This window comes from Bos javanicus, chromosome 3 (genome assembly GCF_032452875.1).
Source record: "Bos javanicus breed banteng chromosome 3, ARS-OSU_banteng_1.0, whole genome shotgun sequence".
Classification (NCBI taxonomy): Eukaryota; Metazoa; Chordata; class Mammalia; order Artiodactyla; family Bovidae; genus Bos; species Bos javanicus.
This window is the reverse complement of record NC_083870.1, coordinates 9,660,213-9,688,071: the sequence shown is the minus strand read 5'-3', so window position 1 is coordinate 9,688,071 and position 27,859 is coordinate 9,660,213. Positions and strand designations below refer to the sequence as shown.

Here is a 27,859-nt window from a genome sequence, read left to right as displayed (position 1 = left end):
CACTTGATTCAGGACCACACAGCCTCTCCTTCATGGGTCTGCTTTCTGATTTAAGACTTTCTCTCAGATCCAGCCCCCAGCCCATTCCCCCTGGACTTCCCACCTCCTACCTTCAAGTCTTTCTTGCTCTCTGCTTCCCTCTTCTTACCCCAAGGGCATTGGTCCATGCTGGCACCACTGGCTGTGTTCAAAGGAAGCAGGAGCCCAACCAGGCACCCCAGATCAAAAGACCAGGTGGCGTCTATTCTGGTTGATGTCCTGGAGTCGGAGGTCTGCAGAGGAGGAGGAGGAAGGGGTGACCTCCCAGAGCCTCCACACTGTCCTGGGCAGGGAGGGAGGCCAGGGACACCCTACACAGGTGAGGGACGGGCCCTGGCCCCTGTGCTCCTTTGCTTTGTCTGAGTCCCAGATATGCATGTAGCAGCGCCCTTAGGACTGCGTGTGTGTGTGTGCACGCGCTAAGTCGCTTCAGTCGTGTCTGACTCTGCGCGACCCCTGCAAGGCTCCTCTGTCCATGGATTCGCCAGGCAAGAACGCTGGAGCGGGTGGCCATGCCCTCCTCCAGGGGATCTTCCCCACCCAAGGATCCAACCTACGTCTCTTAGGTCTGCTGCATTCTTTACCACTAGCAGCTACAGACTCATCCAACTGCAGGGCTAGGCAGGGACCCTCCCCCCTTCACCAGGTTTGTGTGGGCAGAGAGGAAGGGCACAGCCCCTTCCGGTGTTGGGTCTGGCTACAGAGACCAGGACCTTGGAAGGACTGGGCAGTACTGGGAGGCGCCAGCAGGGATGAGGATGGGGTGTGAAAACCCTGAGAAGCTAGTGCTGGAAGCCGGCATGGCCTGTCTCACCTTGTGTCCTGCAGAAGATAACCGGGGCACTCTGACCCAGGAACCGATGAGTAGCTGCTTCCTAAACCCCAAGTCATCTCTAGTCCACCCAGGGCAAGGCTGCCCCCCACCTGTGGGTCTCTCTTTCATCGACTTCTTCAGGCAGTCCCTCCTGTTGTCTAACCATGAGCCTTCTTGCTGCATCTTCAATTACTTCTCTCACTCTCCTCTCTACACACCGAGGCTTGAACTTGGATCTGTTTTCTCCTTGTTGTTTCCTCCCACTACCTGATCTCCCCAGGTCCAAAGTCAAGGTCGGTGGAGGGGCCGGTGCAGAGAAGGGAGTTGCCCCCTTCCACTCACCCTTCTTGCTGTAACCCAGGAAGAGAAGGAGGGCAGATGCTGGGCATGACCTACCGGATCCCTGTAATGGAAAATCCCAACCGCTGGCCCGGAGGGGGTCAGTTATTTGGGGAATTCAAACATGAACCCTGTGCTCTGAGAGTGGACTTGCTGGAGGAGAGGTCGATAATCCCTCTGTGGGGTGTTCCCTCTGGGGCCAGCAAGGACCAGTCCCGCCAGCAGACACCTCAGGCATCGGGCTGGAGGGCCCCACTCCCGCCCTTCTCTCCTAACTTCCTTTGACGCTTATTCGCCAGGGCTCAGACCTGACCCCAGCGCACTGGCTTCCCTCCACCAGGAGAACCCTGTCCTCTGGCAGCCTCCACGTGAAGGCAGGACTTTTTTTCTTTCTGTGCCCCTTCCGGTTTCCCTTTCCTCCTTTGGCCCCCAGTTCTTTGGCTCTTTTGACAGATGAGCAGCGACACCACGGCGTCCTGTCTTGGTCACCTCCCCTACCCCTGTTTCTGGCTGGTGTCAGCAACCAGAGCCCTCCCCCCTCCCCAGGCACTGCCTCAGTTTCTCCCAGGCTTCCCTGCAGAGAGGTCCCTGTGTGCTACCCGCCATCCTGCCTGCTGCAGACTCGCCTTCCTTTCCCCTCCACCCGCCCCCCAATAAGGAAACAGCTGCCCTCCTTTCTAGTTCACAAGTCTGGTACTTGTTAGCATGCTGACCTCCACATACCTCTTTGAATCTCCCCATTTTCCTCTCTATGGGCTTCTCCTCAGGTACCCAATAACCCCAGGCATAGCTTCAGCCCAGAGCTCTTGGTTAGCGACTAAGCGAATAATGTGTCCCATCTGTAACCAGGGTGAAGGAAACCCAGAAAGAGATCTTCTCTGGAAGGCCTACTGGTCTGTCCAGGAGGCCCGGCCTGCCCTTCCACCAGCCGCCTCCCAGATCCTGCGAGTTCTGATGCTCAAACTTTGGAAAGGTGCATCTGGAGGGCTTGGGGAGACTCTCTGCCCTCTGTCTCCAAGCAGACTCCATGCTGCTCCTGACACTGTCTCTGACTCTTGTATCTAAGGGCCGGCCTGGGGCTCCAACGCTACCTTCCCCTGGCTTCGGCCACCCCACCACCTAACAGTGCAGGAAAAAGTCTGCGTTTCTTACTCTGAGAGGTTAGATACAGACTCGGGAGACCTGGGTTCTGATTCTGTTTCATCAGCTCAAACTGTCAGTCTCCCTGGGCCTCAGTTTCCCCATCAGGAAATCGAGAGGAAGATGTCGCACTTCATGGGCTCCGGCCTCTACCAGGCTGAGAGGACTGGTCCCCGGCACCCGTCCTGAGGGGCGCGTTCCCCACGGGGCACAGCCTTCCCCCTCCCCCACCCCCACCCCCCCCCCCGCCGCCCCGCTGCTCTCGGCGGTGGTGCCAGGCCTCGGAGGGTGAGGGGAACCCAGGGGGAGCACCCAGCGGGACAAATGGACCTTCCACGGGCCAGTTGCTTAAGGGGCGGGAGGGGAGGAGTCCTCAGAGATCCTGTTTCAACAAACGTTTCTTTCCCGAGAAGTGGAAGGCGGGGGAGAGGGGGAGAGGGACCTATTTAAAGCTACCCTGTTGCTCACTGTCTCGTTCTGTCTGCCGGGGTCTCTGGCCACTGCCCCAGACTGGTGATCTGGGCTTGGGTTCCTCCTGGCGACCTCTCCCGTCTAGGTCCCTCAGCCACTCTGCCCCAAGATGGGCCGTGGGGTGAGTATCTCCAAAGAGCAGGGGTCACTCTGGAGGGAGCCGTAGGGCTCTCTGGATGTGAGGGAGGCTGGCGGGAAAGGACGAGGTCAGGATGGGATGTGGAGGGAGGAGCAGTGGAAGAACGAAGAGTCTTCCAGCATGGCTGTGTGCACAGACCCGCAGCGTTCACCACCCGCTGTGCTCTCCTCCTCCGCGGCAGCAGCCCCCAGCCCAGCCCCGCATCTCCTCCAGCGCTGCCGCCTCCCCGCCCCATCTCTGTCCCTGCGCCTCCCCACCACATCCCCATCACCACCCTCTGGCCTCCCAGCTGCAGGGATCTGTGCCACTGTCAATGCTCCCCACCTTCGCCCCCCGCTGAAACTATCTGTTCCTCTAGGAGTCTCAGCCTGGGGGATGGGGATCCAAGGTGAGGTGGGAGAGAGGGACAGGGGCCGTCCACTCCTGAGTCACCAAGCAGTTGTGCACACCAGCTCCAGGGGCCCTGAGCTCCCAGGACAGCTGGGAGGAGTGCGTGGAGGAAAGCAAATGTGCCCTGAGTCCCCCTGTCCAGCACCCCTGCGCGTCGCAGGCAGCATTGTCCTCCAGCTCCAAGCCACATACTTCGAGGACTTTCCCAGAGGCTGGTGAGAGCTGCCGGCACCCCCCTCAGTCCACCCCAGCCTGTGGCATTCTGCAGCACTGAGTATGCCAAGGGGAAGATTAACAACCACCAGGGCAGAGGGGGGCAGGGCCAGGGCTTTGAATTCTTGGAAATGAAATTTCCATATGGAGAAAAGGGATCCAGTCCCTTTACATCCTGCGCCTAGCGGTTTTCCTTTTGTGGAATGTTGGCCGAAGACAGCAGAGAGGAAAAGGGTCTGGGGAACAACAGGGATGGGAGGGTGCTGAGGAAAGAGTGTGCCAGGGGGAACTGTGGGGGCATCTCTGGGGCTGGGAGGGTCAGGCAAGGACGTGGTTTCGCACTAAGTTTAGCAGCTGGGAAAACTCTGAGCTTGGACACCAGGGTTCCTGAGCTGGGGTGGGAGCTATAAATAGAACTGGGGTGTGTGTGTGTGTGTGTGTGTGTGTGTGTGTGTTGGTGACTCATGCATTCTCCATAGACTGCGGTTGATACAGATATTCCTGGGTGAGCACCTGTGTTTGTGTCTCAGGAGACAATTTTGCAAATGTGCAGGCCTTCGAGCATGAGTGGGCATAGATGTCACCATGTGGGGGCACGTGAGGGTCTGTGAAGAGCTGTCTCTGACTTGTGGGCTTCACAGAGGAAGAGCTCACAGCCGTGGGAAGATACACTGTCTGGGGACTCTCAGCTGCACCTTGACGTCTTTTGTTCCCCGCAGGGAGCGGGAGTCCCCAGCTGAGGCACAGGACCGCTGACCTCTCCCCTCCTCTGCCTTAGCACAGGGTAGACCCAGCTCAAGAAGTCCTGCTTGAGAAGCGATTTGACCTTGACTTCTTCAGGGGCCTGCGCTTTTCCCCCAGTGCCCACGAATTCCCTCCCATCCACCCCCAGTAGCAAGCCAGGGAGTAGGTCTGGTTCTGTTCAGACTGAGGCTGGGGCCCCTTAGGGCTTGCAGCTTAGAGTTCAACCAGCCTTGAGACCCCCAAAGAGGGAAGGCACCCCCATCCACATCCCCTGCTCCCTGCAGAGCAAGAGCTCACTGTCACCACCTCCCCCTGTGGCCTCCCCCTGTGGCGTCGAAGGGCAGCGTGGGAGCTGGGGGGAGGGACAGCCGGGTGGGGAGGGAGCCTGCTCCAGCTGCCACCGAAGGGCAGCGGTGGGGGGAGCGATGGCTGATTTCCAGCTGCCCCCACTGTGTCCTGGCCCTGGGCTCTCTCAGAAAGAACTCTCTGTTCTCCTTCAGCATTCAAGGTCCAGAGAGGGGGACTTGTGGACTTGTGGATGAGGGAGGGAGAAAGGGGGGGTGGTCCTTGCTTCCTCTCTTTCTTTCTTGCCTGAGCAGCCCGCTGGCCCCAGATCTCCGCAGGCTCCTGGCTGCAGAGCCTGAGATCTCTGCCAGGATGGGAGAGGGGACAGGGCAGTGTGTCCCCAGCTCTGTGACTGCCTGCAAGAGAGCAGGGTGGGCACTTGGGGGTTGCTGCTCAGCCATCATCTGTACATGCCAGACATGCATATGTGGGCTGGCAAATTTTTAAAGCCATACCTATGATTCCAATTTTCACAAACTTTATTTCATATCTAAGTATGCAGAAATTCTCAGCTCTACTCCTTGGCCCCCAGTCGTAGCCTAATCCTCTGTGCATGCTCAGGCCTCATCCTACCCTAGGAGCTGTGGAGGGTCACAGAGAAGCTTGTTTAGCCTTGTCTCTTGCCTCTTGGCTCTTCAATGCTTTTCAACCATTCTCAGCCCTGTCCCACCAAGGACAGGATCCAAAGAATTAGATTGGTGAATCTAGGACTTTTCAAAACATTCAATTCAATGAGTCCCCCTAAGTCACTGGGGAAAGGAGAGGTACCACTCACAACCCTTCCCCACACCTTCTGTTGAGCTGCTTCAGTCTCCCCAGGAAGAGAGCCTTCAGGACGCCAAAAGTAGCCCTGATTCATAGATGCTTCACATGAAAACAAATGCAAGATTTACCGGTCATCTTTGCTGAGAAGAGCATTTCTGAGCAACACAGCCGAGGAGAGCTCACATCCTTCTAAATAGATCATTAGGCATTATCTAGGCGATAACGGTGTCCACCTCTCACTGCACTGCCCCCACCCCAGTTCCTGATTTCACTGGTCAGACTTCTATTTCTTCTAGTGCTAGAATCTAGGTGCTAGATGCATGATCTCTTGTGATCAGGGCAGCTGTCACATTCCTTGGATTGCTCCTCTTTGATGGGAAAAAATTGTATTATCCTTGAGCACAATGGATTTCTAGGGCAGTAAAACTACTCTATATACTATAATAGTGGATATATGTCATTATAATGAAAGTGTTAGTTGCTCAGTTGTGTCTGACTCTTTGTGATCCTATAGACTGTAGCCCACCAGACTCCTCTGTCCATGGAATTCTCCAGGCAAAAATACTGGAGTGGGTAGCCTTTCCCTTCTCCAGGGGATCTTCCGAACCCAAGGATCAATGCCAGGTTCCATGGTAAAGAATTGCAGGTGGATCCTTTGCCTTCTGAGCCACCAGGGAAGCCCATATGTCACTACACATTCATCCAAACCCACAGAATGAGCCCTAATGTAAACTATGGACTTTGAGTGATAATGATATATCCATGTAGGTTCATCCATTGTAACAATGTACCGCCGGTGCCAGATGTTGATGGTAGGGGAGGCCATGCCCGTGGGGGCAGGAGATATATGGGAACCTGTAATTTCTGCTCAGCTTTGCTGTCAACCTAAAACTCCTCTAAAAGAAAAGGTCTTTTTTTTTTTTTTTAAGCATTATCCTGAAAAAAAAAAGCGGGGGTGGGGGTGGGGGGACAAAGCCTTTGATGTAAATCCCACCCAGGTATCCTCTCTTTATGGGAAAGATAGGAGTGTTTCTATAGAAACACTAATCCCTGAAGCCTTGGCCTGGCACTTGGGATCCAGGAGAAGTAGAGGCACAGGACAGCAACTGAGCAGTGCCTTGGCAACAAGGACGCCACGGCCTGAAGGAGTTGGGAAAGGAGCCTGGGGAAGAGGGAGCGAGCAGGCACTGGCCACGCCACGCCAGGCCTCCTCAGCCCCTCCTGTCCTATCGCCCAAGACCCCTTGGAAGGAAAGCTTCCTCACCCTCTCCCCACAAAGTCCCCTGTGAGACCCCGGAAGCCTGGGGGCGATGAGGAGCCCACTGACCCGTAAGAGGAGGGGGAAATGGTGACCTTGGGAAACTCCAGTTAGAATGTCCACCTGACTTCACCAGAGGACCCAGGAATGTCTGGCCCTAGGAGTCCCATGCATCTTCAGTTTCAGATTTATCCTCAGAGATGATCTCTTCTCTATTTAGACAAATAGGGCCCCGTCCTCTCCTCACCCAGTTGTGCTTTGAGGCTTCGTGTCCTGTAAATCGCCTTTTACCCCGTCACAGGCAGGCCTGCCCAAAAGGACACTCTGAGTGCCCGTTTCCTGGAGGTACTGACCCTCCAGCTACTGATTTCTCAGTCTGTGAGTCCTGCCCATCATTTCCACACTCCACCACCAGACACTAGGGCTCCCCCCTCCTCTAGACACTTCTCTGCCCTGATCCCTGACTCCCCAAAGACTCCTACCCCCCCAAATTCCTAACTCTCTCTTCTCCCCTCTGAGTCAAGCAGTCACACTTTGAGACAAAGACATTCCCACAGGGTGCTTCTACCCACTGGATGAACTCTCCCAGCCAGTCCCTTCCAGAACTCCAAATAGTGTAAGATGGTGGTTTTTAGCTTTTTGTTTATTTTACTTTAAGGGTTCTTTCAACAAACAAAATCTTAGCAGAAGCCCAGCTACTAAACAGCTAAAGGTGGGCTCCTGAGTCCTGAGCCCCTCGGCCTTTCCTAAAGTTCAAACACAGAGCCCCAGGACTCTGCCAACAGTTTGAAAACAGAGGGCCTGGGGTCCCTGACACCCTGCATCCCCTCTCCTCCCCTGGGATGACCACTGACTTTGAATCCACTGGCCTCCACTCCCAGTGCCTGGGCTCCCAGTCCTTCAGTCGGAATAGAAGCTCCAGCCTCCCTGACTCCCTAGGTCCTCCCTTCCTCCTGCAGGCCGGCCGCGAGTACTCGCCTGCAGCCACCACTGCGGAAAATGGGGGCGGCAAGAAGAAACAGAAAGAGAAGGAGCTGGATGAGCTGAAGAAGGAAGTGGCCATGGTGAGCCCCAGCCTGCCCTGCAGGCCATGGGAAAATCTCCTACGCTGGGTCTCCCACGTGGGAAAGTCTCCCATGCAGCCCGTGCACTCCTGGATGCCCGCGCCCAGCCTCGCATGCTCCTTGCTCCCCTGCTGCGCTCTGAGTGCCCTCAGATGCATTCTAGACATGCTCAGCTTTCTTCCCCAAAGCAACTTGCTTTCCCTTCCCCAGGATGACCACAAGCTGTCCTTGGATGAGCTGGGCCGCAAGTACCAAGTGGATCTGTCCAAGGTCAGTGAAGGGGTGTCTAGGGAAGCACCAAAGAGGTGAGAGAAGCTTTTCCCTGAGAGAGCCTGAGGGAAAAAGGAGCTTTAAAATTCAAATCCAACCCTCTTTATGGTTAAGGAAACCCAAGGCCAGAGATGAGGGACTAGTTGGTGGCAAAGCCAAAACTAGGGTGCAGATCATCTGCTTCTTAGTCTATAGCTCCTTCCCTGGCTGCCTGGAAGCCAGGGCTCCTTACACCCCAAGGCCCCAGAGGGCCTCCGGGCAGCAGCTCAGTGACACCTCTCATGGAACTGACATACCTGTAGTAGTGAGGGAACCCAGGACTGCTGTCACAGTAAAGCCCTGGGCGCCCACTATGCACGTAGCACTGGGGTAAGATTAGCCACTTTCCTGAGTCTTACAACAAGCCAGGTATGGAGCCCTGTTCATTAAAGCAAGGACACTTGGGGAGAGTAACTTCCCTTGATTACGTCAATAGTTGGTGGCACGTCACATTACCAAGCCCATCATTTTGAAAAGTAATAAGTCATTCATCAAAAATGTAGGCCTTCCCTGACTGCCTTTTTGAAAATTCTATGCCCCCATCCTTGACCTTACCTTATTTTTTAAAACAACATGTTTCACTATCGGGCGGTAATGTCTGTTTATCGTGTATCCCCTCATGAGATCATCAGCTTCACAGGGCAGGGACTTGTGGCTCTTGTCCATCCCTGGAGCCTAGCTCTGACTCGATTGCCTGACGTGTAGGCGCTCAGTACACATTTATTGAATAAGCAAGAGGACAGATAGAAAAATAGTTAAGAAATGGCTTCTGCCTTCAAGGAGCTCAAAATCTAGCAGTCCAGTGCCTTGTGGTGAGTGCAGCCCTAGAATCATGCCTGGGATACAAGGGGACCAGAGAGGGATGTCTGGGCCAGCCTTGGGCTCAGGATAAAGGGCGAGGTGAAGCTTTCTGGGGAAAGTGATGAGTGGAGACCAAGGCTGTGTGACATTGATGGTCAATAATGTAGGACCTTCTTGAATCCTTGGTGAAGGGGAGAATCTGAAGGACGAGAGAGATGAGGCAGGGTCGGGGGACGGGGCCAAGAAAGATGTCTTTTCAGAGAGCCTTATCCAGGCTGCCTCCAGAGGAGATTACTGGGGCCCTAACCAAAATGTGTCTCAACCCAAGGTTGACCAGAGTTGGGGGAGCCACAACCCATATCCTCAGCCTTCAAAACCTCCAACACCCATTGCAAATGCCACCTCCTCCATGTGGCCTCTCCTGATGACCCCCACCCCTTCCAACCAGGTGGGATTTTTCCCTCCACCTGGACATTATGCCCCTGTGAGGTTCCTGCCGGGAAATGGTGAAGGGCCAGGTTGGTTCTGGATGTGAGATCAGCTCCCTCACCTCTCTTCACCTCCCTCAGGGCCTCACCAACCAGCGGGCCCAGGACATTCTGGCTCGGGATGGACCCAATGCCCTCACCCCACCCCCGACCACCCCTGAGTGGGTCAAGTTCTGTCGTCAGCTTTTCGGGGGCTTCTCCATCCTACTGTGGATTGGGGCCATCCTCTGCTTCCTGGCCTTTGGCATCCAGGCTGCCATGGAGGATGAACCGTCCAACGACAATGTAAGCCAGCACACCTGACCTCTGAACCAGCCAATGACTCTGTCCTGTAGCCCTAAATCTTCAGTACAGTGGGTCGGGGAGAGGCAGGGAGCAAGACCTCTTGTACAATCCCACAGCCCTTCAGCTCTTTGGACTGAAAAGGGGTGAGGCTTCTGAAAGTGAAAGTGTTAATTGCTCAGTCAGGTCTGACTCTGTGACCCCATGGACTGTAGCCTGCCAGGCTCCTCTGTCCATGGGATTCTCCAGGAAAAAATACTCGAGTGGGTTACTGGGACCTCCTCCAGGGGACCTTCCTGCCCAGAGATCAAACCCAGGTCTCCTGACCTCCAGGTGGACTCTTTACCGTTTCAGCCACCAGGAAGCCTTCTATACACATCTAGAAACACCCCCTCCAACACACATACTCATGGTGGAGACAGCCTCTCCTTGTTCCTTCACACTTAAGTGGACTTGTCTCCACCCCCAGGTCTTTCCCCGCTCAAGAAGCCCTAGTCCTGGGAACTCCCTACAATTTCCCCATCCCCTCTAGTCTTAGGTGGCTGGGGATTAGCAGGTTGGGGGGTGGGGTGGGAGAGGACTTTCTTCCACTACTCTCACTTTCAGACACAAACAAAGGAGGCACTAAACTCTCACCCTGAGTGGCAGCTGTCCCTCTAGGGCTGGGGAAAGTCAGGTCCCTCAAAGCCTTTGTCCTTACCAGCTTTATCTGGGCGTGGTGCTGGCAGCTGTGGTCATCGTCACTGGCTGCTTCTCCTACTACCAGGAGGCCAAGAGCTCCAAGATCATGGATTCCTTCAAGAACATGGTGCCTCAGGTAGATGGCTGGGGGCTGGGCTGTGGGCTGGGGCGTTAGGTTTCTGGGAGAGTCTGGCTTAGCTCTTCTCAACTCCTTGTGCTCAGAGAAGGAGGCTTGGGCAGAAAAGACCCTCCAGTTCTCCACACTGGGACCTATCTTGTTTCTAAGGGTGCCGGGTTTGTCCTTCTCCTTGATGGGGTTGGAGGTGAGGGGGGAGACGGGTGCAAGAGGAAGGTCGGGGTAGAGATGAGCACAACTTCCCCGCAGCAAGCCCTTGTGGTGCGAGAAGGAGAGAAGATGCAGATCAACGCGGAGGAGGTGGTGGTGGGCGACCTGGTGGAGGTGAAGGGTGGGGACCGCGTGCCCGCTGACCTCCGGATCATCTCTTCTCATGGCTGCAAGGTGAGGGTGCCGTGTCAGAGCTACTGGCGGAGTCTAAAAAGCAAGCTGTCTAAGGCTGCGAGGGGCCAGCTAGAGGCTTAAAGTTTGGGAGACTCGGGTCCAGGCGTCAACACCTGCCCCCACAGTGCCCAGCCCCACCTTGTCCTATGCGAGAGCTTGCGCATTGTTTGCTTGTATATCTGTGTGCCATGAATGCTCTGCACCCCGGGTGTTTCTTTGAGTTTCTTTGATATCCACTTCATAGCAACAATTTATTGAGTATGTGTCAGATGCTTCATAGACATTCACACAGGCTATCTAATTTAACTCTGGCAGAGTGGTGTAATCACCCAGGGATGTTGTGCGTGGTCACATAGTCATTCCCCACACAACCATAGACAGTGCCGTTTTCACAGACTACAGAGTTAGTGGCGCCCCCTGTAGGTATGCAGTGCAGACATTCTGCTTCCATTTCCATTTAAAGAAGAGTAAATCAGAAGCACTATTGGTTAAGTAACCAGCTCAAGGTCACAGAAGAAGTCGATGAGCCCAGATTCCAAACCAGAGCAGGGACAATAGCTGAGTAACACTATAAATATGTGATGAGAGCAAGTGTAATTCTGTCTCCAGTGTCATGGTGACTGAGTGTGGCTGGAGTCAGGACACAGCTGTGTGTGCACGAGCGTGTCTGCCTATCTGATGACCCCCACACTGCCTTTCTCCTCAGGTGGACAACTCCTCCCTGACAGGCGAGTCAGAACCCCAGACCCGCTCCCCCGAGTTCACCCACGAGAATCCCCTGGAGACCCGCAATATCTGTTTCTTCTCTACCAACTGTGTGGAAGGTGAGAGACCAGCCTGGTGGGGAGCCCCTGCTTCCAGCAGCAGCTGTGGGAGGAGCCTGAATCGTGGGTCCCCAGGCAGGCCCATGGGGCTGTGGCCATGCTTGCTTGTCAAGAGCCTGGCTAGGGAGAAGGGAATCAAAGGGTCTGGAGCCCTGAGTATTATAGGAATAATCTCTCCAGCAGTGTGACCCCATGGAATAGCTACCTCCCCACAGTAAGAGCTCTGTTCTGTCCACCCCAGGACAGAGCGGGTTCCTAAGCCTTCAGATATGAGCCAAGACCACTATACGCACGCACACACACACACACATCCCCCAAACCAGCCTCAACTCCTAGAAGTCTTTGGTTTGACTGATGGCCCCCTTCACTCCTGGTTCTAGGGCTAGTTGCTTCACCTCTTGACTCTTGTTTGAGCAGGACCCAGACTGGGGAAGGGGTAAGAAAGCATCCGGTCCAGGTGAACACTCGGGCCTTTCCTCAGGCCGCCTCCAGGCCTGGGCTTCACCAAAGGAACTGTTGGTCATGCACAGGCTGCCCGGTGGGCCCTCAGCTCTGGCTTCTAGAGATAACCAAAGGCCAGGAAGAGGCCCCAGAGCTGTCACCGCCGAGTGGCTGGAGTCCAGGCCCACCCGAAACCCTACCCTCTGTGGTTGTGAGTGGTGTCGGGGGCTGAGTTGAGCTGGTGGGAGGAAGTGTCTGACTAGACAATGAGCCTCAGAAAGTGGGTCAAACGGGCCTTGTATCTGCCGCCTCCCCCTTCCCCCCTCCACACACACCTCTCCCTTCTTGTATCTCATTTCTCTGCAGTGTGTTCTGTTTCTCTGGGCTTTTCCCTTCCTTCAGCAAGTTGGATTCACAGCAAAAAATATCACCACACATTGTTTCCTAAAGTTTTAATGTCCTGAGATTCTGAAAGTTGTTCTGCATTTCCCACAATTGGTAAAAATGCCTCGTAAAACATGCCAATGATTACCCTGAACTGACTTTGGAGAGAGGAGAGGAAATGAATGGAACTAATGTTTTTGGAGGGCCTACTATGTGCCAGATGTTGCTTTAGGTATATCACAGCACTGTCTCATTTCATTATTAAAATCAGTAGGAAGGAATTCACACAAGGATGCAAACCCAGGTTTGGCGGGTTCCGATGCATGCTCTTTCCACAACAGTGCACTTCCTCCCCTGAGTACCCCTGGAATGTCTACCTAAGAGCTAGTGGTTGCCTAGCTTCTTCTAGAGAGATTTGTACCTAGTGTCGAGAAACAAAAACTTATGCCTACATGGAAAATCCATAAGTGCTTTACTTACAAATTTACTTACAAACACAATATATTGTGTTCAAAAATATTGTTATATTTTTAAATGATAACAAGTGTGAGATTAGGGCTTCCAGGGTGGCGCGGTGGTAAAGAACCTACCTGCCAATGCAACAGACGCAAGAGATGTGGGTTTGATCCTTGGGTCAGGAAGATCCCCTAGAGAAGGAAATGGCAACTCACTCCGGTATTCTTTCCTGGGAAATCCTATGGACAGAGAAGCCTGGCAGGTGACAGTCCATGGAGTCACAAAGAGTCAGACATGACTAAGCACACACAAGATCTAAGAGATGAGATTGATTTTACTGAAATAACCACAGGCAATACTTTTATTTCATTCACTGAATCTCCTCAATGTGAACTTTGAGTTTATTTGCAAGGATTTGCCCCCTACCCCCGCCCCAGGTCCAAGTATAAGAGAGAATAACGTGCTGTTGCACTGAGTTCTGGGATTGGCCATCTGTCCTGGGAGAGGAAGCCAAGGGAGGTAGTCTTCTGGAGGCACCCTCCAGGATGGGAGTCCTTGGCTTATGCACGCTGTGCTGGCTTTCCTTTCCCAGGAAGCAGGAAGGGACTTCAGTTCCTAGGATCCCCAAGGTACCCGACCTGGTATCCCTTCCTGTGTTGCAGGCACTGCCAGGGGCATCGTGATTGCCACAGGTGATCGGACGGTGATGGGCCGTATAGCCACTCTGGCCTCAGGCCTGGAGGTTGGGCGGACGCCCATAGCCATGGAGATTGAGCACTTCATTCAGCTGATCACAGGGGTGGCCGTGTTCCTGGGGGTCTCCTTCTTCGTGCTGTCCCTCATCCTGGGCTACAGCTGGCTGGAGGCGGTCATCTTCCTTATCGGCATCATTGTGGCCAACGTGCCTGAGGGCCTGCTGGCCACTGTCACCGTGAGTGGGTCAGGTTGAGGGGTTACCTGGGGAGGGCTCTGCTCCCCTGCCTCAAAAGCAAGAGAGGCTTATAGCTTTTCTGCAATTTTTTCACAATTTAGTCTCTAAAATCACACATTCGATTTCTCATTACTACATGGCTTAGAATGTGGGTCTGAAAAAGTCCGCTTTAGTGCCTGGCTCAGAGTTTGAGTAAGAAAAGTCTCAGGTTGGGCTGTGTCTTAGCACTCAGTTTTGCTCCCAGGGCTCTTGCTAGTCACCATTCCTCACAACCCTCGTTAGTCATCTCTCCACTGCCATCTGGAGCTCGTCCTGGCCAACCCTCCTGTCAAGCCTCTCAAAGGTCACCAGTGAGTGACTAGCAAATCCAGTGACCTTTCCTCAGCTCCCACCCTTCACTGTGCTGCTGAAATGGATACTGCTGTCCACGTCCCTAGCATTCTCTCCTTTGCGGAGGGCTGCGACAGGTTGCTGCCCCGGTTCTCCTCTCCCCTGTTCCCTGCAGCGTCTCCTTCTCCCCACCCCTCACTGGTCGTCAGGCCTCAGTGTTCTGTTCATCTCCTAATGCACCCGAGTGAGCTCTTCTCCTCCCAGTCCCTGGTGCCTGTTCCATTTTGATGACACGCACATACCTACACCCTGCTCTGGCCAAACACCTGCAACTCCTTACTGGACATTTCACCTAAATATACATGATCTCAGCTCAACATGTCTAAAGTGGCACACATTCACGACTTACACCTAGGTCCCTCTCCATGTTCATGGAGTAGGATCAAGAGAGAAGGGACAGAGCCATGGTCTGGGGTAAGAACAAGGTCATCTCCAGCTCCAGGTGGAGCCCTTTTTACTGCCCACTCTCTCTACCAGGTGTGTCTGACCCTGACAGCCAAGCGCATGGCTCGGAAGAACTGCCTGGTGAAGAACCTGGAGGCGGTGGAGACTCTGGGCTCCACCTCCACCATCTGCTCCGACAAGACCGGTACCCTCACCCAGAACCGCATGACCGTCGCCCACATGTGGTTCGACAATCAGATCCATGAGGCCGACACCACGGAAGATCAGTCTGGTGACTGGGCGCTCTACCCGAGCGGGGGGGGGGGATGTTCAGAGCACCGGGGTTGGCAGGGCGGGTGGGATGAGATAAGGACTCTAAAGTGGAGCCAACCTCCTTCTTGTCCCTCCTTTCCTCCCAGGGGCCACTTTTGACAAACGATCCCCGACATGGACTGCCCTATCCCGGATTGCTGGTCTCTGCAACCGTGCTGTGTTCAAGGCAGGGCAGGAAAACATCTCTGTGTCTAAGGTAAGGTGGGGGGTCCTCGCAGTCTACCCCCTTTCCTGACACACAGCTTCCCCTTTCACACCTTGTGGCTGCCCAGAGGATGGTGTGCTTGGTCCTCCACTGTGACACTGAATTCTGCTTGTTGGCAGCGGGACACAGCAGGTGACGCCTCCGAGTCAGCTCTCCTCAAGTGCATTGAGCTGTCCTGCGGCTCCGTGAGGAAGATGAGGGATAGAAACCCCAAGGTGGCAGAGATCCCTTTCAACTCAACCAATAAGTACCAGGTGGGGTTTGGATGCCGGGTCAGGAGGAGAGGAAGGGATGGGAGTGAGGGGCACACAAAGTCAAGGGGGAATCCTCAGGCAGAGAGAGGCCCTCTGAGCATCAGCTCCTCTCACCCCTGCCTCATCCCCCTGGCAGCATGGATGACCAGACGTCTGGTTGCAACCAACTCCTGTCCCCAGCTCCCAAATCTTTGTTTCTTGTTTCTATAAGCTGCCACCCTCTCAACTCTTCTCCACATCCTCTGGCTCCAGTCCCCCAACAGTTCCATTCCATTCAGTTGAATCATACTTTGGAAATATCCTTAGGGTATCCCCCAGCCTGTCCCTGTTACATGCCAGGACAGCAGCCTCAGAACCATAGGGGTGGGGCTTCCTTGGCGGTCCAATGGTTAAAAATCTGCCTGCCAAGTCAGGGAACACGGGTTCAATCCCTGGTCCGGAAGATCCCGCTTGCCTCAAGGCAACTAAGCCCAGGCACCATAACTACTGAGCCCGTCCTCTAAAGCCCAAGAGCTGCAAACTACTGAAGCCCGTGTGCTTTAGAGCCCATGCTCCACAGGAGAAGCCACGGCAATGAGAAGCCCACACATTGCAACTAGAGAATAGACCTTGCTCACCGCAACTGGAGAAAGAGCTCATGCAGCAACGAAGACCCAGCGCAGCCAATAAATAAATAAATAAAATCTAAAAAGCCATATGGGTAAAGTCCCCTGAACCCAGTATGGTGATGGGGCATGCTGATGACGGAGCCACGTCGCCCGTAGCCCAGGGCCTGTCCTAAGTGATCAGAGTAAATATCTGCTGAGTGAATAAATGTCATATGGGAAAGTGACCGGCAGGTTGCAGGGTTATGACTATGAGGTCCAAACACCCATCCACACACAGAGACTCTCGCTATGTTGCTAGTGGTCAATGGCTCAGGGGTTATTTTATTAAGGGAATCTTACCATCCTCTGCTCTTTGCCAGGCCCCGTGCTGGGTGCTGGAGCTTCTGAGACAAGTCTGGCCCCCTCTGTAACTGCCTGTCCTCTCTCCAGCTGTCCATCCACGAGCGAGAAGACAGCCCCCAGAGCCACGTGCTGGTGATGAAGGGAGCCCCTGAGCGCATCCTGGACCGCTGCTCCTCCATCCTGGTGCAGGGCAAGGAGATCCCTCTGGACAAGGAGATGCAAGATGCCTTCCAGAATGCCTACCTGGAGCTGGGAGGGCTCGGGGAGCGCGTCCTGGGTGAGGGGACAGAAGCAGGGAGCAGGGCTCAGGAAGGCCTCCCTGGGATGAGGGGCGCAGGGGGACACCCAAGTGACCACCAGCCTGCTCTCACTCCTCCCATCTGCCCTCTTCAGGCTTCTGTCAACTGAATCTGCCCTCTGCAAAGTTTCCTCGGGGCTTCAAATTTGACACGGATGAGCTGAACTTTCCCACAGAGAAGCTCTGCTTCGTGGGGCTCATGTCCATGATTGACCCTCCACGGGCTGCCGTTCCCGATGCTGTGGGCAAGTGCCGGAGTGCAGGCATCAAGGTACCGGCCTCACTTCGTCCCTCTTCCCAAACACCAAAGGTCCAGGGGATGTGAGGGCTGCTTCCCTGGGGAGACACGACCACGGGTGGCCTCCTTCCCACTGACCAAGAGGAGAAGCTGTCCATCTGCAAGGAAAGTTTCAGCCCTGCCTTAGACTCTCACTCTGGTCCTTCTGCTCAGAGTAACCAGTCTTCCATGCCCATCCTCTCTCTCTCCAGGGCACAGCTCCTTCCACTCTGATTTCAAGCTGATCAGGCACCCCTGTCTTGGAGATCTAGTTGTTTTCCCCTTCCCAGGCACTGCCCACTCCTCTCTAGCTGTTTGGGATGAGATTAGACCTTCTCAACAACTACTCCCTCTTCTGTGCTACGTGTGTGCTTCATTCAACAATGTTTTATTGTTTACCAAGTATGTACCAGGCACTGTTCAAGGTGCTGGTGTTCAACAAACAAACAAAAGTCCCTTCCATCTTGGTTACTTTCTTGTTTCCAAGATACAGCTCTTTACCACTCTTAGCCTGTCCAGTTGCCAGTTCTGAGGCCATCATTTGTTCTTCCTTTTTCAACATCTCACCTACTCCCAAATCAGTTCAACTCAGTCTGTCTATTGAGGGCTGAACCGGGCACTGGGGATACGAAAACAAATAAGATACAGTGCCTGGCCTCCAGAGTTCATGATCCCTCTGGGGGAAAGATGCCTTAAAATTAATCACAGAGCAATTTCAACAGCTAGGGTCTTTGCGCACCTGCTAAGGGGCAGATACTCTAATAATAAAAAGAGTCCATTGTTTTGTGAGGCTTTATATTGGCGCCAGTGGTAAATAATCTGCCTGCCGAAGCAGGAGACTCAAGAGACGTGGGTTTGACCCTTGGGTCGAGAAGATCCCTGGAGTAGGAAATGGCAAGCCGCTCCAGTATTCTTGCCTGGAGAAACCCATGGACAGAGGAGCCTGGCGGGCTATAGTCCATGGCGTTGCAAAGAGTTGAATACAACTGAGCAACTAAACAGCAACCACCACCAGAATATGTATCAGGTACTATTCTAAGCACCAAATCCGCATGATCTCATTTGATCTTCACTACAACCCTATAAGTAGGCACTACTATTTTCCCTTTTTTTACAGAAGGGAAGCTGAGGCTTAGAGTAACATGCCCAAGGCCTCAGAGTTAGTAAGTGGTAGAGCTGGGATTTGAACCAAGGCATCTGCTATTTTTTAACCATCACACTCAAGCACTTGTGTGTATATATGTACATATATGTGATTTCTGAACCCTGCCACCACTCTTTGTCTGTAAGGTAGGCATCACTACTCCCATTTAAAAATAAAACAAGCTGAGACTCAGAACGGTAAGTAGCTTTCCCAAAATAAAACTGCTATTAAGAGGGAGATTGGCTAGAGGAAGCCTGGCCAGCTCATCCGGAAAGCCCATGCTCCCCTTGTCACCTGGCAGCCTGTTGCCACGATCAGAACTGTCGCCAGGCCTGGGAAGGCACGTCCGGGAAACTCAGAGCAGCAGTGAGCAATTAAGTCCACCTTGGAGAACTGGACAGTTTTACAGAGGGCGTGATATTCGATCTGGTCTTCGAAGGGTGAAGAGCATTTGGAAAGGAGGGAGGGAGTGGAAGGCAGGAGCAGGGAACAGCGTGTACCCTGTCGTGGTTGAGCTGTTCAGGGCACATGGGGGTGGCACTGGGAGGTGGCTGCAGAGTGGCTGGGATGGAGACTGGAGCCAAGGCCAGGGCCAGTTGGAAGGACTTTGCTTAAATGCCAGTCTTGGGCTTTATCCCGCGAGCCACTGGGAGTCACAGGTATCACAGGACAGAGCTAGCTCTTAGGAGGCTAGACCTACATGGAGGAGGGGCTGCACTTGGAGAAGAGTTAACTCGAGTCAGGGAGACAGTGTAAGAAGGTGACACAGTAGCACAGGCAAGGAAATGACCCAAATGAGGGCAGCGACAAAGGGAGTGGAGGAGTTAACACTTGACAGACGTTTTGAGAACTTGGTGGGCAAACTCAAATCGAGAGGCAAGGAAGATCCAGAAGACAGAGGGACTGGATGAAGGGAGGCTCAGTGAGGGTGGTGGGAATAGATCACTAGTTCTACTTGCCCTGACATTGGAAGGGTCTGTAAGATGCTCAGGAGAGATGTTTCTGGGAAAGCAGGAATATGCCTACCAAGGGAGGACAGGGCTTCAAGGAGAGGGTGGTGGACAGGGCCAAACTCCTCAGGGGGTGAAGAAGGATGAGGACTGCAAAGATGCTTCTGTCTTTCAGTTGGGAGGCCCGTATGGCCTTTGGGGGTGGAAGAGAAGGCAGTGGGGCCTAAAGAGGCTTCCTTCTCAGATCTGTGGGTTTCACTCCAAAAACCCCCACATGCAAATGCTGTCCTAAGCCAGCTCTGACGCTTATAAAAGCCTCTTATCCAGCCTCTCAGATGCTAACCTCCCACCTCATCCAACTGCATCCATCCTGCAACAGCAGCAATGAACATCGTTGCTGTTGAGGCGGGGAACCCCGTGGTGAAGGGATGGCAGAGGCAGAGGAGCATGAGACGGAAGGTAGAGGGAAAGCCAGAGGAGGTGTCCCCTCCCATCCCTGCCCAGTCCAGTCGGGATGCCAGCAGCCACCACATTGAGCAGTAAGAAAGCCATGTCCGTCCTGGCTCCTGGGACTTACAGCAATGAAGGGGCTGCAACCGAAGGGGCTAAAACAGACGGCCGAAGCCTTTAGTTCCTCATCAGTGAGATGAAGGAGCTGTTAAGTCTTTCCAACTCTGACAACCTTGTATCCCATGGAATCCAAACTCCTAAACAATCCTAGAGGCTCCTCTTACAGGGGACCCGCATTAACCTCGTTACTCTATTAGAGAGGCTTTCCTGCATTTAGGCAAATGTTCTGTGTATCTCCTGAACACAACCTGCCATCTCTCCCTCTCACCCTCCCTCCCAAACACACACAGTTCAGTCATTTTGGCTGGGCCCACTTCCAGCCCCACTACCCACTATCCATTGGTCCCACTTTCAGCCCCACTGTTTAGTTGGAAGACTTTGGGGAAGGAATAAAAGGAGAAAAGAACGGAATGCTTCTTTCCTTCTCTCTTTTCTTCTTCCCGCCAGGTGATCATGGTGACCGGTGACCACCCCATCACAGCCAAGGCCATTGCCAAAGGCGTGGGCATCATCTCAGAAGGCAACGAGACAGTGGAGGACATTGCCGCCCGGCTCAACATTCCTGTTAGCCAAGTCAACCCCAGGTGAGGCTCCGCAGGACCCCTCGCCATCAACTCAGCCTCTCCCACAGGACGCTCGAGCATCCCGGGCTCTCCCTAACTTCTGGTTCCCTGGTCCTGAGTGGGTGACCAGGCTGTGCTGTGTAACCGTGAAGACATCACTTTCCCTTCCTGAGCCTCCATTTCCTCAAGATGAGGGTGTCTCTGCGCTGCCAGGTTGCTATGGGAGCGAGATACGTGTAACCAGCACGTGGCCTAGCACACGTGCAGATGACCACGGTGATGCCACACGGGGAGGACTGAGCGCCATCCCCTCTAAGAGAGAAGTGGGAAAGGCAGGGCACTGAGCTGCAGAAGGAGAGGGGGACTGAAGCTGTGGGGGAGTCCCTGCAGCAGCGAGGAGGGGCAGGGGGTGCTCTCAGGCTCCAGGGAATCAGTGGGCTCTGCCCCTGCCTCCAGAGAAGCCAAGGCGTGTGTGGTGCACGGCTCTGACCTGAAAGATATGACGTCGGAGCAGCTGGACGAGATCCTCAAGAATCACACGGAGATCGTCTTTGCCCGGACGTCTCCTCAGCAGAAGCTCATCATCGTGGAGGGCTGCCAGAGGCAGGTGGGTGTGGGGGGCAGGGGCCAGGGCCAGGGCCAGGCGTGTGCAGGGGCTGCACCCCCAGCTCTGGCTGTACCCTCTCCCCAGGGAGCCATTGTGGCGGTGACGGGGGATGGGGTGAATGACTCCCCGGCGCTAAAGAAGGCGGACATTGGCATCGCCATGGGCATCGCTGGCTCCGACGTTTCTAAGCAGGCCGCCGACATGATCCTGCTGGATGACAACTTTGCCTCCATCGTCACTGGCGTGGAGGAGGGTGAGGGACTGCACGGGCTGGGGTGGCACCCCGGATTCCGAGCTGGCACAGCTGCTTCCCTGCCTTTTACCTCAATTACAGACTCAACTCAGGGTTTCAGGCATCCACCTTCTGATTTAGCTCCAATACAAAATCTCCCCCTACTGGGAAGATGGGCAGCCATGCTTGCAGGAGCCGGGGGTGGGCAGGGTCCCTCCAGCCTCCCTGATGCCCTCAGGACCTCCCCACAGGCCGCCTGATCTTTGACAACCTGAAGAAATCCATCGCCTACACCCTGACCAGTAACATCCCCGAGATCACCCCTTTCCTGCTGTTCATCATCGCCAACATCCCCCTGCCTCTGGGCACCGTGACCATCCTCTGCATTGACCTGGGCACTGATATGGTGAGGCCAGGGGTTGAAGGAGGTGGTGGGGCAAGGCAGTCGTGGGCTGCAGTGGGTAGGGATAGGCAGCAGAGGGAAGAAGAGGTGCAGCAGGGGCACCCGAGGAGGCTGGGAGGGTTGCAGAGAAGAGAAGCACAGGCCTGGAGGATGAGCGGGTTTGGGGAACTTACTAAGTGTTTGAATGGTGTCGAAGATTCTTCACTGCTGGTCGTCCTCTGCTCCCACCCTCTCCCTTCAAATGCCCTCCCCACCACCCACGGCCCCCTTGCACAGGTCCCTGCCATCTCCTTGGCCTATGAGGCAGCTGAGAGTGACATCATGAAGCGGCAGCCACGAAACCCGCAGACGGACAAGCTGGTGAACGAGAGGCTCATCAGCATGGCCTATGGACAGATCGGTGCGGCCAGACCCCGGGTTCAGGAGGGAACCCCAAGAGGATGCCTTTCCTGGCTTTTGAAGGGATGATCCCCCTGCAAAATTCCAGAACAAGGGCCGCCTCCCCAAGGGTCAGCGATGTCCATCTCTGGCCCAGAGGGGCTGGCTCCACCCTGCTACCTGCTCTGACCCAGGCCCTGCCCTTTGTCCTTTGCCCACCTCCAGGGATGATCCAGGCTCTGGGTGGCTTCTTCACCTACTTTGTGATCCTGGCAGAGAATGGTTTTCTACCTTCGCGGCTTCTGGGAATCCGCCTGGACTGGGATGACCGGTCCATGAATGACTTGGAGGACAGCTACGGACAGGAGTGGGTGAGTGGGCCGCGTAAGTGCGGATGCATGTGCATAGGGTGGGGCTGAACGCCTGAAAGGAGTGGTCAGTCGGGGCTGGTGGGATTGGAGGCTAAGGATGGTGCAGGTGCCCAGTGTTTAACATCCGCCCTGGAGCATAATGAACTCTGGTCCTCCCCTTTCCTCTCACTCTCTCACCTCTCTCTGCCTGCCCCCCGCAGACCTATGAACAGCGGAAGGTGGTGGAGTTCACATGCCACACGGCTTTCTTTGCCAGCATTGTGGTCGTGCAATGGGCTGACCTCATCATCTGCAAGACCCGCCGCAACTCAGTCTTCCAGCAGGGCATGAAGTGAGCGCCGCCCACCACCTGTTGGCCCCGCCCACCAGGCAGAGCACACACTCACCCACCCATACAGGCCCAGATCTGCTGGAGTCTCAGACGGCAGTTGCCCAGCTGTATATCTGTAGCATTGTTGGAAATAGATGAGAGAAGAGGAAGGAGGGCTATGACCATTTCTGATGAGTTTCAATTTGCTTCTAAAATCTCCTTCACGATGGTCTTCCATCTTCCTTTTCATCTTCTCCCCATACCTCTTCTGTCCCTTCCTCCATTCCTTCCATCTTATACTCTAATCCTCACCCATCCTCACCCTTGGGCCAGCCCTAAATACAGGATCTCCTGTGTTCCCCTCCACTTGGCAGGTGGCTCCAGTTCGTAGCACTTGCCTTGTGATGGTGGTGTTATTCTTGCAGGGCAGAGAGTTACTCGGAGTCAAGTTCCGGGCCTTCTACTAGTGTGAGTTACAGGTGCCAGTCACTGTGCTAAGTGATTCACATACATCCTCTGACATGCCTGAGGTCACTCAGCGGGGAATGGCTGAGCTCGCAGCTGTTACACTGGGTGGCTCATCCATCCCAAAGCCTGGAATCCGGGGGGCACTCAGTGATTTCCTCTGCAATTCCAGCCTGGATGGTGATCAGTACTGAAGGTATCACCCCCATTTTCTTTCTTTTCTATTACTGCAAGCAATGGGCACAATCCCCGTGAGTTTTGTCACAATTTCTTACTTGAAGAAGAAGAAGAAAAAAAAAGATGCCAAAACTCTGGTGAAGTTAAGAGCATTAAGATCCTAGGGAGAAGAAGGGGAAGTGTCTGTTAGATAAAGAAAGGTAGCCCAAGAGAAAGAGATTCCACTGAGCTAAAATCACTAATGGGGACAAGGCAGGGAGGAGAGAACAAGAAGCAGAGAGTCCTTACTGTGCAGGGCGCAGCAAGCAGGGAACATAACCATTCTTCATTGAGTATCTACGACCAGCAGCTACCAGGGGCTGCAGAAGACACTGAGAAGGTATAAGACACCCATGGGTCCTGAACTGAAGGGGTTTCCAAAGCATCTTGCTGGGGAGACGACATTTTTAAAGGCCATGTGCCTGGAGCACTAACAAGATTATAAGATGCCTGAGGGCAGGCCCCCATTCTCCAGAAGGAAGCTTCTCCAGCACAGGGCTGTGTATCACCCAACACATAGGAAACATTTCTTCAATGAATGAACGTATGTGTTATAGACAACAATCGGTGGTGAAACCATTAAGAAGAAAAAATAAAGACAATCTTTGTTTGGTTACACAGTACTCTTGCCAGGAAAATCCCATGGACGGAGGAGCCTGGTAGGCTGCAGTCCATGGGGTCGCTAAGAGTCGGGCACGACTGAGCGACTTCCCTTTCACTTTTCACTTTCATGCCTTGGAGAAGGAAATGGCAACCCACTCCACTGTTCTTGCCTGGAGAATCCCAGGGACGGGGGAGCCTGGTTGGCTGCCGTCTATGGGGTCGCACAGAGTCGGACACGACTGAAGCGACTTGGCGGCAGCAGCAGCAGAAGAGGGCGTTTGAAGAAGGAGGACATCGTTTGTAGCCTTTCCTCGGCATTTCTTCCCGCCTCTCTCCCTTCCACCACCAGGGGTCACCCTAGATCTCTGCCCCCTCTTCTCGCCCTCCGCTCAAACCCTATTTACCCTCCTTTCTTTGCCTTTCCAGAAACAAGATTCTGATTTTTGGGCTCCTGGAGGAGACAGCACTGGCGGCCTTTCTGTCTTACTGCCCGGGCATGGGCGTGGCTCTCCGAATGTACCCGCTCAAGTGAGTGTCCCCTCGGAAGGGCCCCCCTGCTAGGAGCCAAATTCTGGAACCTCGGAAGCAACTTCTGATGCTCCTGACACTTCTGTTTCCTTCAGGGTCACCTGGTGGTTCTGCGCCTTCCCCTACAGTCTCCTTATCTTCATCTACGATGAGGTCCGAAAGCTGATCCTGCGGCGATATCCCGGTGGTAAGCACCCCCGTGCCTCACCCCGACCCCGCAAAGTGCAACCCCCCACTGTCGGCTACCTACCCTCCAGGGCTCTGAACGCGGACTCCATCCCCATTACGGATCTTTGCGCCTTTCCCTCTGGGCCCTCCATCCTGGGCTCCCTGGACCTTGGAGCCCTGACTCCGCGGAACCTCATCCTCTCAGATTCCGGTCCCACCTAACTGGTCTCTGAGGCCCTCCACCTTCCACCTGGAATCACAGAACATCGGAACTAGAAGGGCCCTCCGAGGCCATCTAGTCCCACCTCCACATTTTACAGACAAAGAGAGGGGCAGAGGTGAATTGATTCGTTCAGGGTCAAAAACAGAGGAGCCGCAGAACTGGCCCTACAGCCCAGGCCTCCCAAGTCCCAGGCATCAACCAAGTGTTTTTTTTTCCCCCAACAAGCATTTTTGGTCACTTAGTGGAGGTCGAAAATGGATGGCCTACAAGCCAAATATGGTCCGTTTGGTTTGGCTGCCCTGTATGGGGCGGGTGTTTTTTGTTTGTTTGTTTTTCAATTGGCCTAATGTCTAAAACTTAGGGGCTTTCACATAAAACCTGAATTTCTGACTTCTCCTGAAAAATCACAGGTGCTGTTGACCCCAGGCCCCATTTCTGCACAGCAGCCATGGACAGCTGCCCTTAAGGAACTCACTTATTACTTGAACAGTCCCTGTTGGCATTTCTATTTTCACCCCCATCCCAGTCTGGGCCCACCGGCCCCTGTGCTAAGAGCAGGCCTCTCCTTCCCCCTAACCCACGGCCCCACTCACTGGAGTCCCCTTCTCCCTCTCCACCTTCCACAGCTGTTTTCCCCTCCCTCCAGGCTTCTGTGCCACCTGGCCTTGGCCACCCAAGCCCCTAGGACACTTATCTCTTCCCTCTTTTTAAGCTCATGATGCAACCCCACCCCTCATCTCTCTAACAGGCTGGGTGGAGAAGGAGACCTACTACTGAGCCGGTCGGAAAGAAGGAGCAGGCACAGAGAAGATGGGGGGCCCTGGAGGTGTCACCAGGATGGCATTGGGTAGGGGTGGAAAACACTAGGGTATATTTGGGGGGGAGGGCTAGACAATGAGGCAACTCAGCAGGCCAAGTTGAGGGAGAGGGTAACTTAGCTTGGGATGATTGCCCCAGAGGCCTAACAAGGAGCAGGCAGCTTAGACACTACATGTCAGGATCCCCTCCCCAGATCCTGCTTCATTCCACATGCTGTCTTTCTTATCCAAGGAACTGAGGGGTACCCCAACCCTCCGCAGTCCCTGCCCCTTCACCCCCACCTCCCACGAGAACAGATTGACACCGAAAGGCAGGGGTCTGTCTAAACCGGGGGAGGGGAGCTGTCACCGATCACCAAGGTCCCTTTATCTCCCCAGCCTCATCCTACTTCCCACCTTTACCCCTATTTGCTTCCTGCTCAACTCTGACCCCTGCTTCCCCTTCAGACCTGGAATCCACCTGGTGAGTGCTAGGACCTGAGGCCAGAAAGGGAACAGGTTGGAGAAGCTGGCCTGTCTGCCAGCCAAGGCCATTCAGGAAACACTAGAGGAGAGCTGCTCGGACAGGTGGGAGGGTCGGGTATGGTGGAGGAGGTGAGCAGGAAGGGAGAGGGGTCGATGACGGGACCTCTGACGTGGACGTCCCGGCCCCAGCTCTGAGTCCTGCCCTTTAGAGTAGCCCGCCAGCAGACCAAATTCCAGGGTCGCAGAGGCAGAGGCAGGACCCAGAAAGCAGTCTGGGGAGTTTCACTGAGGCTGCACTCTCAAGGTGCCTGTGGCACTCCCCACAGACACTTGCTTTGTGGTCTGGTGGTCCCCAAGGCCCAGGTGTCACAGAAACTCCAGCTCTCTCTGTCAGCATCCTTGGTAATACCCTGGCCTTTAGAATGCCAAGTCCTCAGAAGTTCCACGTGGTGCTGAGAGGGGGAGCTGCCATTCCCCATCATGCCCACCCCGATGAACCTGCACCACTCCCAGGCACTGCCAAGCCAGCCCTGGAAAAGAAGGTCCCAGGCCATGAGCTGGAATTGAGGTGGAGAAGTTTCCAGAAACATCCTGTCTTCCAGGGACACACAGAATGAGCTTAGGTCGTGGACGTGGTTAGAACCTCTGGACAACAAGAGAGAAAGCATTAGGAGTCCTGCCTTGGTCTCTCAGACCGCAGGGCTGTCCCGCCCAGGCACAAGCCCTTCACACTATGATCATTGTGCCCACTTTCCCTTGAGACAGGGAGGTGGTTTCAGGTCCCTACAGGAAGATGCTTTTCCTCCTCAACCTCCTCCCCACCTGCACTCTGCTCTATTGGCAGCACTGCCCATTCTCTAAGCCTGGCTTAGATTAGAAGGCATTGGGAATATCCTGTAGAGAGACACCTAGGTGAACCAAGAGTGTGAGAGACACACCTAAGGAAAATGGAAGACCTAAGGCAGACAGGAAGGAAGCACAACAGATAAACATCAGGCCAGCAAAAAACCTCCCAAGGGCTATTACTTCAATACACTGGAATTTTACTTTATCCGAAGTACCTTGAAATAACGAGTCATTGCCTGGGGCTTAGAAAACGAAACGGGAAACCATATTAATTTGGGCCTGATGAATTTGAGATTTATTGACCATGGACAAAGGTTTATCTTGCACAATGAATAAAATGGCATTTGTTTAGCAAATTAAGAGCATAAACAATATCGCTAGGGGTGGCACATGTAGTCTCCTAAAACAGCACTTTTTGGACACTTTAGGAATATCCATTTAGAAATAGTGAATGCATGGGCTAATTATCATCTGCTGTGTTTGTTAAAGAAGCATCTGCAAGACCTTTACTTGGTGACCTTTTGTAAGACATTAGTTTGAGGCAGTATGTATGTACTTGAAAACAATAAAGTTGCATTTCTTTATGAAAGAAATCCCTTCCACAAGTCTGATTTTTATCCTTAGCACTTGCCTCCCTCCCAGACTGTGGTGTTGAAGTGTGTGCTGTGGCAAGATTTGGCTTGTGGAGGAGGCAGTAGGGAGGGCAGGAGGCAAGGATCAGAGGGAAGCAGCCTGGGAACAGATGATGTCAGTGGAGCAAGAGAGAAAGGAAGAAGTTAGGTTGCAGAACGATCTGGAAGAGAATAGAGTGGGGCCATCCTTCCTGATGGCTGAACCCACCCCAAGAGCCATCAAGCTTTTCTAGGACAGGAAAGAGTCCATGAATCTATAGGCCCGAACCCTGAGGGCCACGTCTGTTTTTTCCATGCCAGACCACAAGCAGGCCACTCTTACTATGAGCAGCAGGGTCGGGATGGCGGGGAGGAGACGGTGGGCTGAAGGACCCTGATTGTCAACACCAGTCAACAGTCTATACTGTTGTACTTGCTGTCTTTGGAGGGGGAAGAACG

General features: G+C 54.1%; 1 protein-coding gene across 1 annotated transcript; it reads left to right on the top strand.

The window, feature by feature from the left end:
• Nucleotides 1–2,758: 2,758 nt before the first annotated feature.
• ATP1A2 (ATPase Na+/K+ transporting subunit alpha 2) lies at nucleotides 2,759–27,382 on the top strand. Its single transcript, XM_061401840.1, has 23 exons — nucleotides 2,759–2,924; nucleotides 7,617–7,721; nucleotides 7,932–7,991; nucleotides 9,401–9,604; nucleotides 10,305–10,418; nucleotides 10,668–10,802; nucleotides 11,509–11,626; nucleotides 13,570–13,838; nucleotides 14,706–14,904; nucleotides 15,032–15,141; nucleotides 15,270–15,404; nucleotides 16,442–16,631; nucleotides 16,748–16,923; nucleotides 20,041–20,177; nucleotides 20,613–20,763; nucleotides 20,848–21,016; nucleotides 21,247–21,401; nucleotides 21,675–21,798; nucleotides 22,002–22,147; nucleotides 22,348–22,478; nucleotides 24,168–24,269; nucleotides 24,365–24,456; nucleotides 25,409–27,382. Exons 1-23 carry the CDS (start codon nucleotides 2,913–2,915, stop codon nucleotides 25,435–25,437), a joined length of 3,063 nt encoding a protein of 1,020 aa, XP_061257824.1. The 5' UTR covers nucleotides 2,759–2,912; the 3' UTR covers nucleotides 25,438–27,382.
• The last annotated feature ends 477 nt before the right edge of the window (nucleotides 27,383–27,859 follow it).

Coding starts and splice junctions, on each gene's coding strand:
- ATP1A2 (XM_061401840.1), top strand. Junction 11,627..13,569: donor CTCTACCAACTGTGTGGAAG/GTGAGAGACCAG, acceptor CCTGTGTTGCAG/GCACTGCCAGGGGCATCGTG. Junction 13,839..14,705: donor GCCTGCTGGCCACTGTCACC/GTGAGTGGGTCA, acceptor TCTCTCTACCAG/GTGTGTCTGACCCTGACAGC.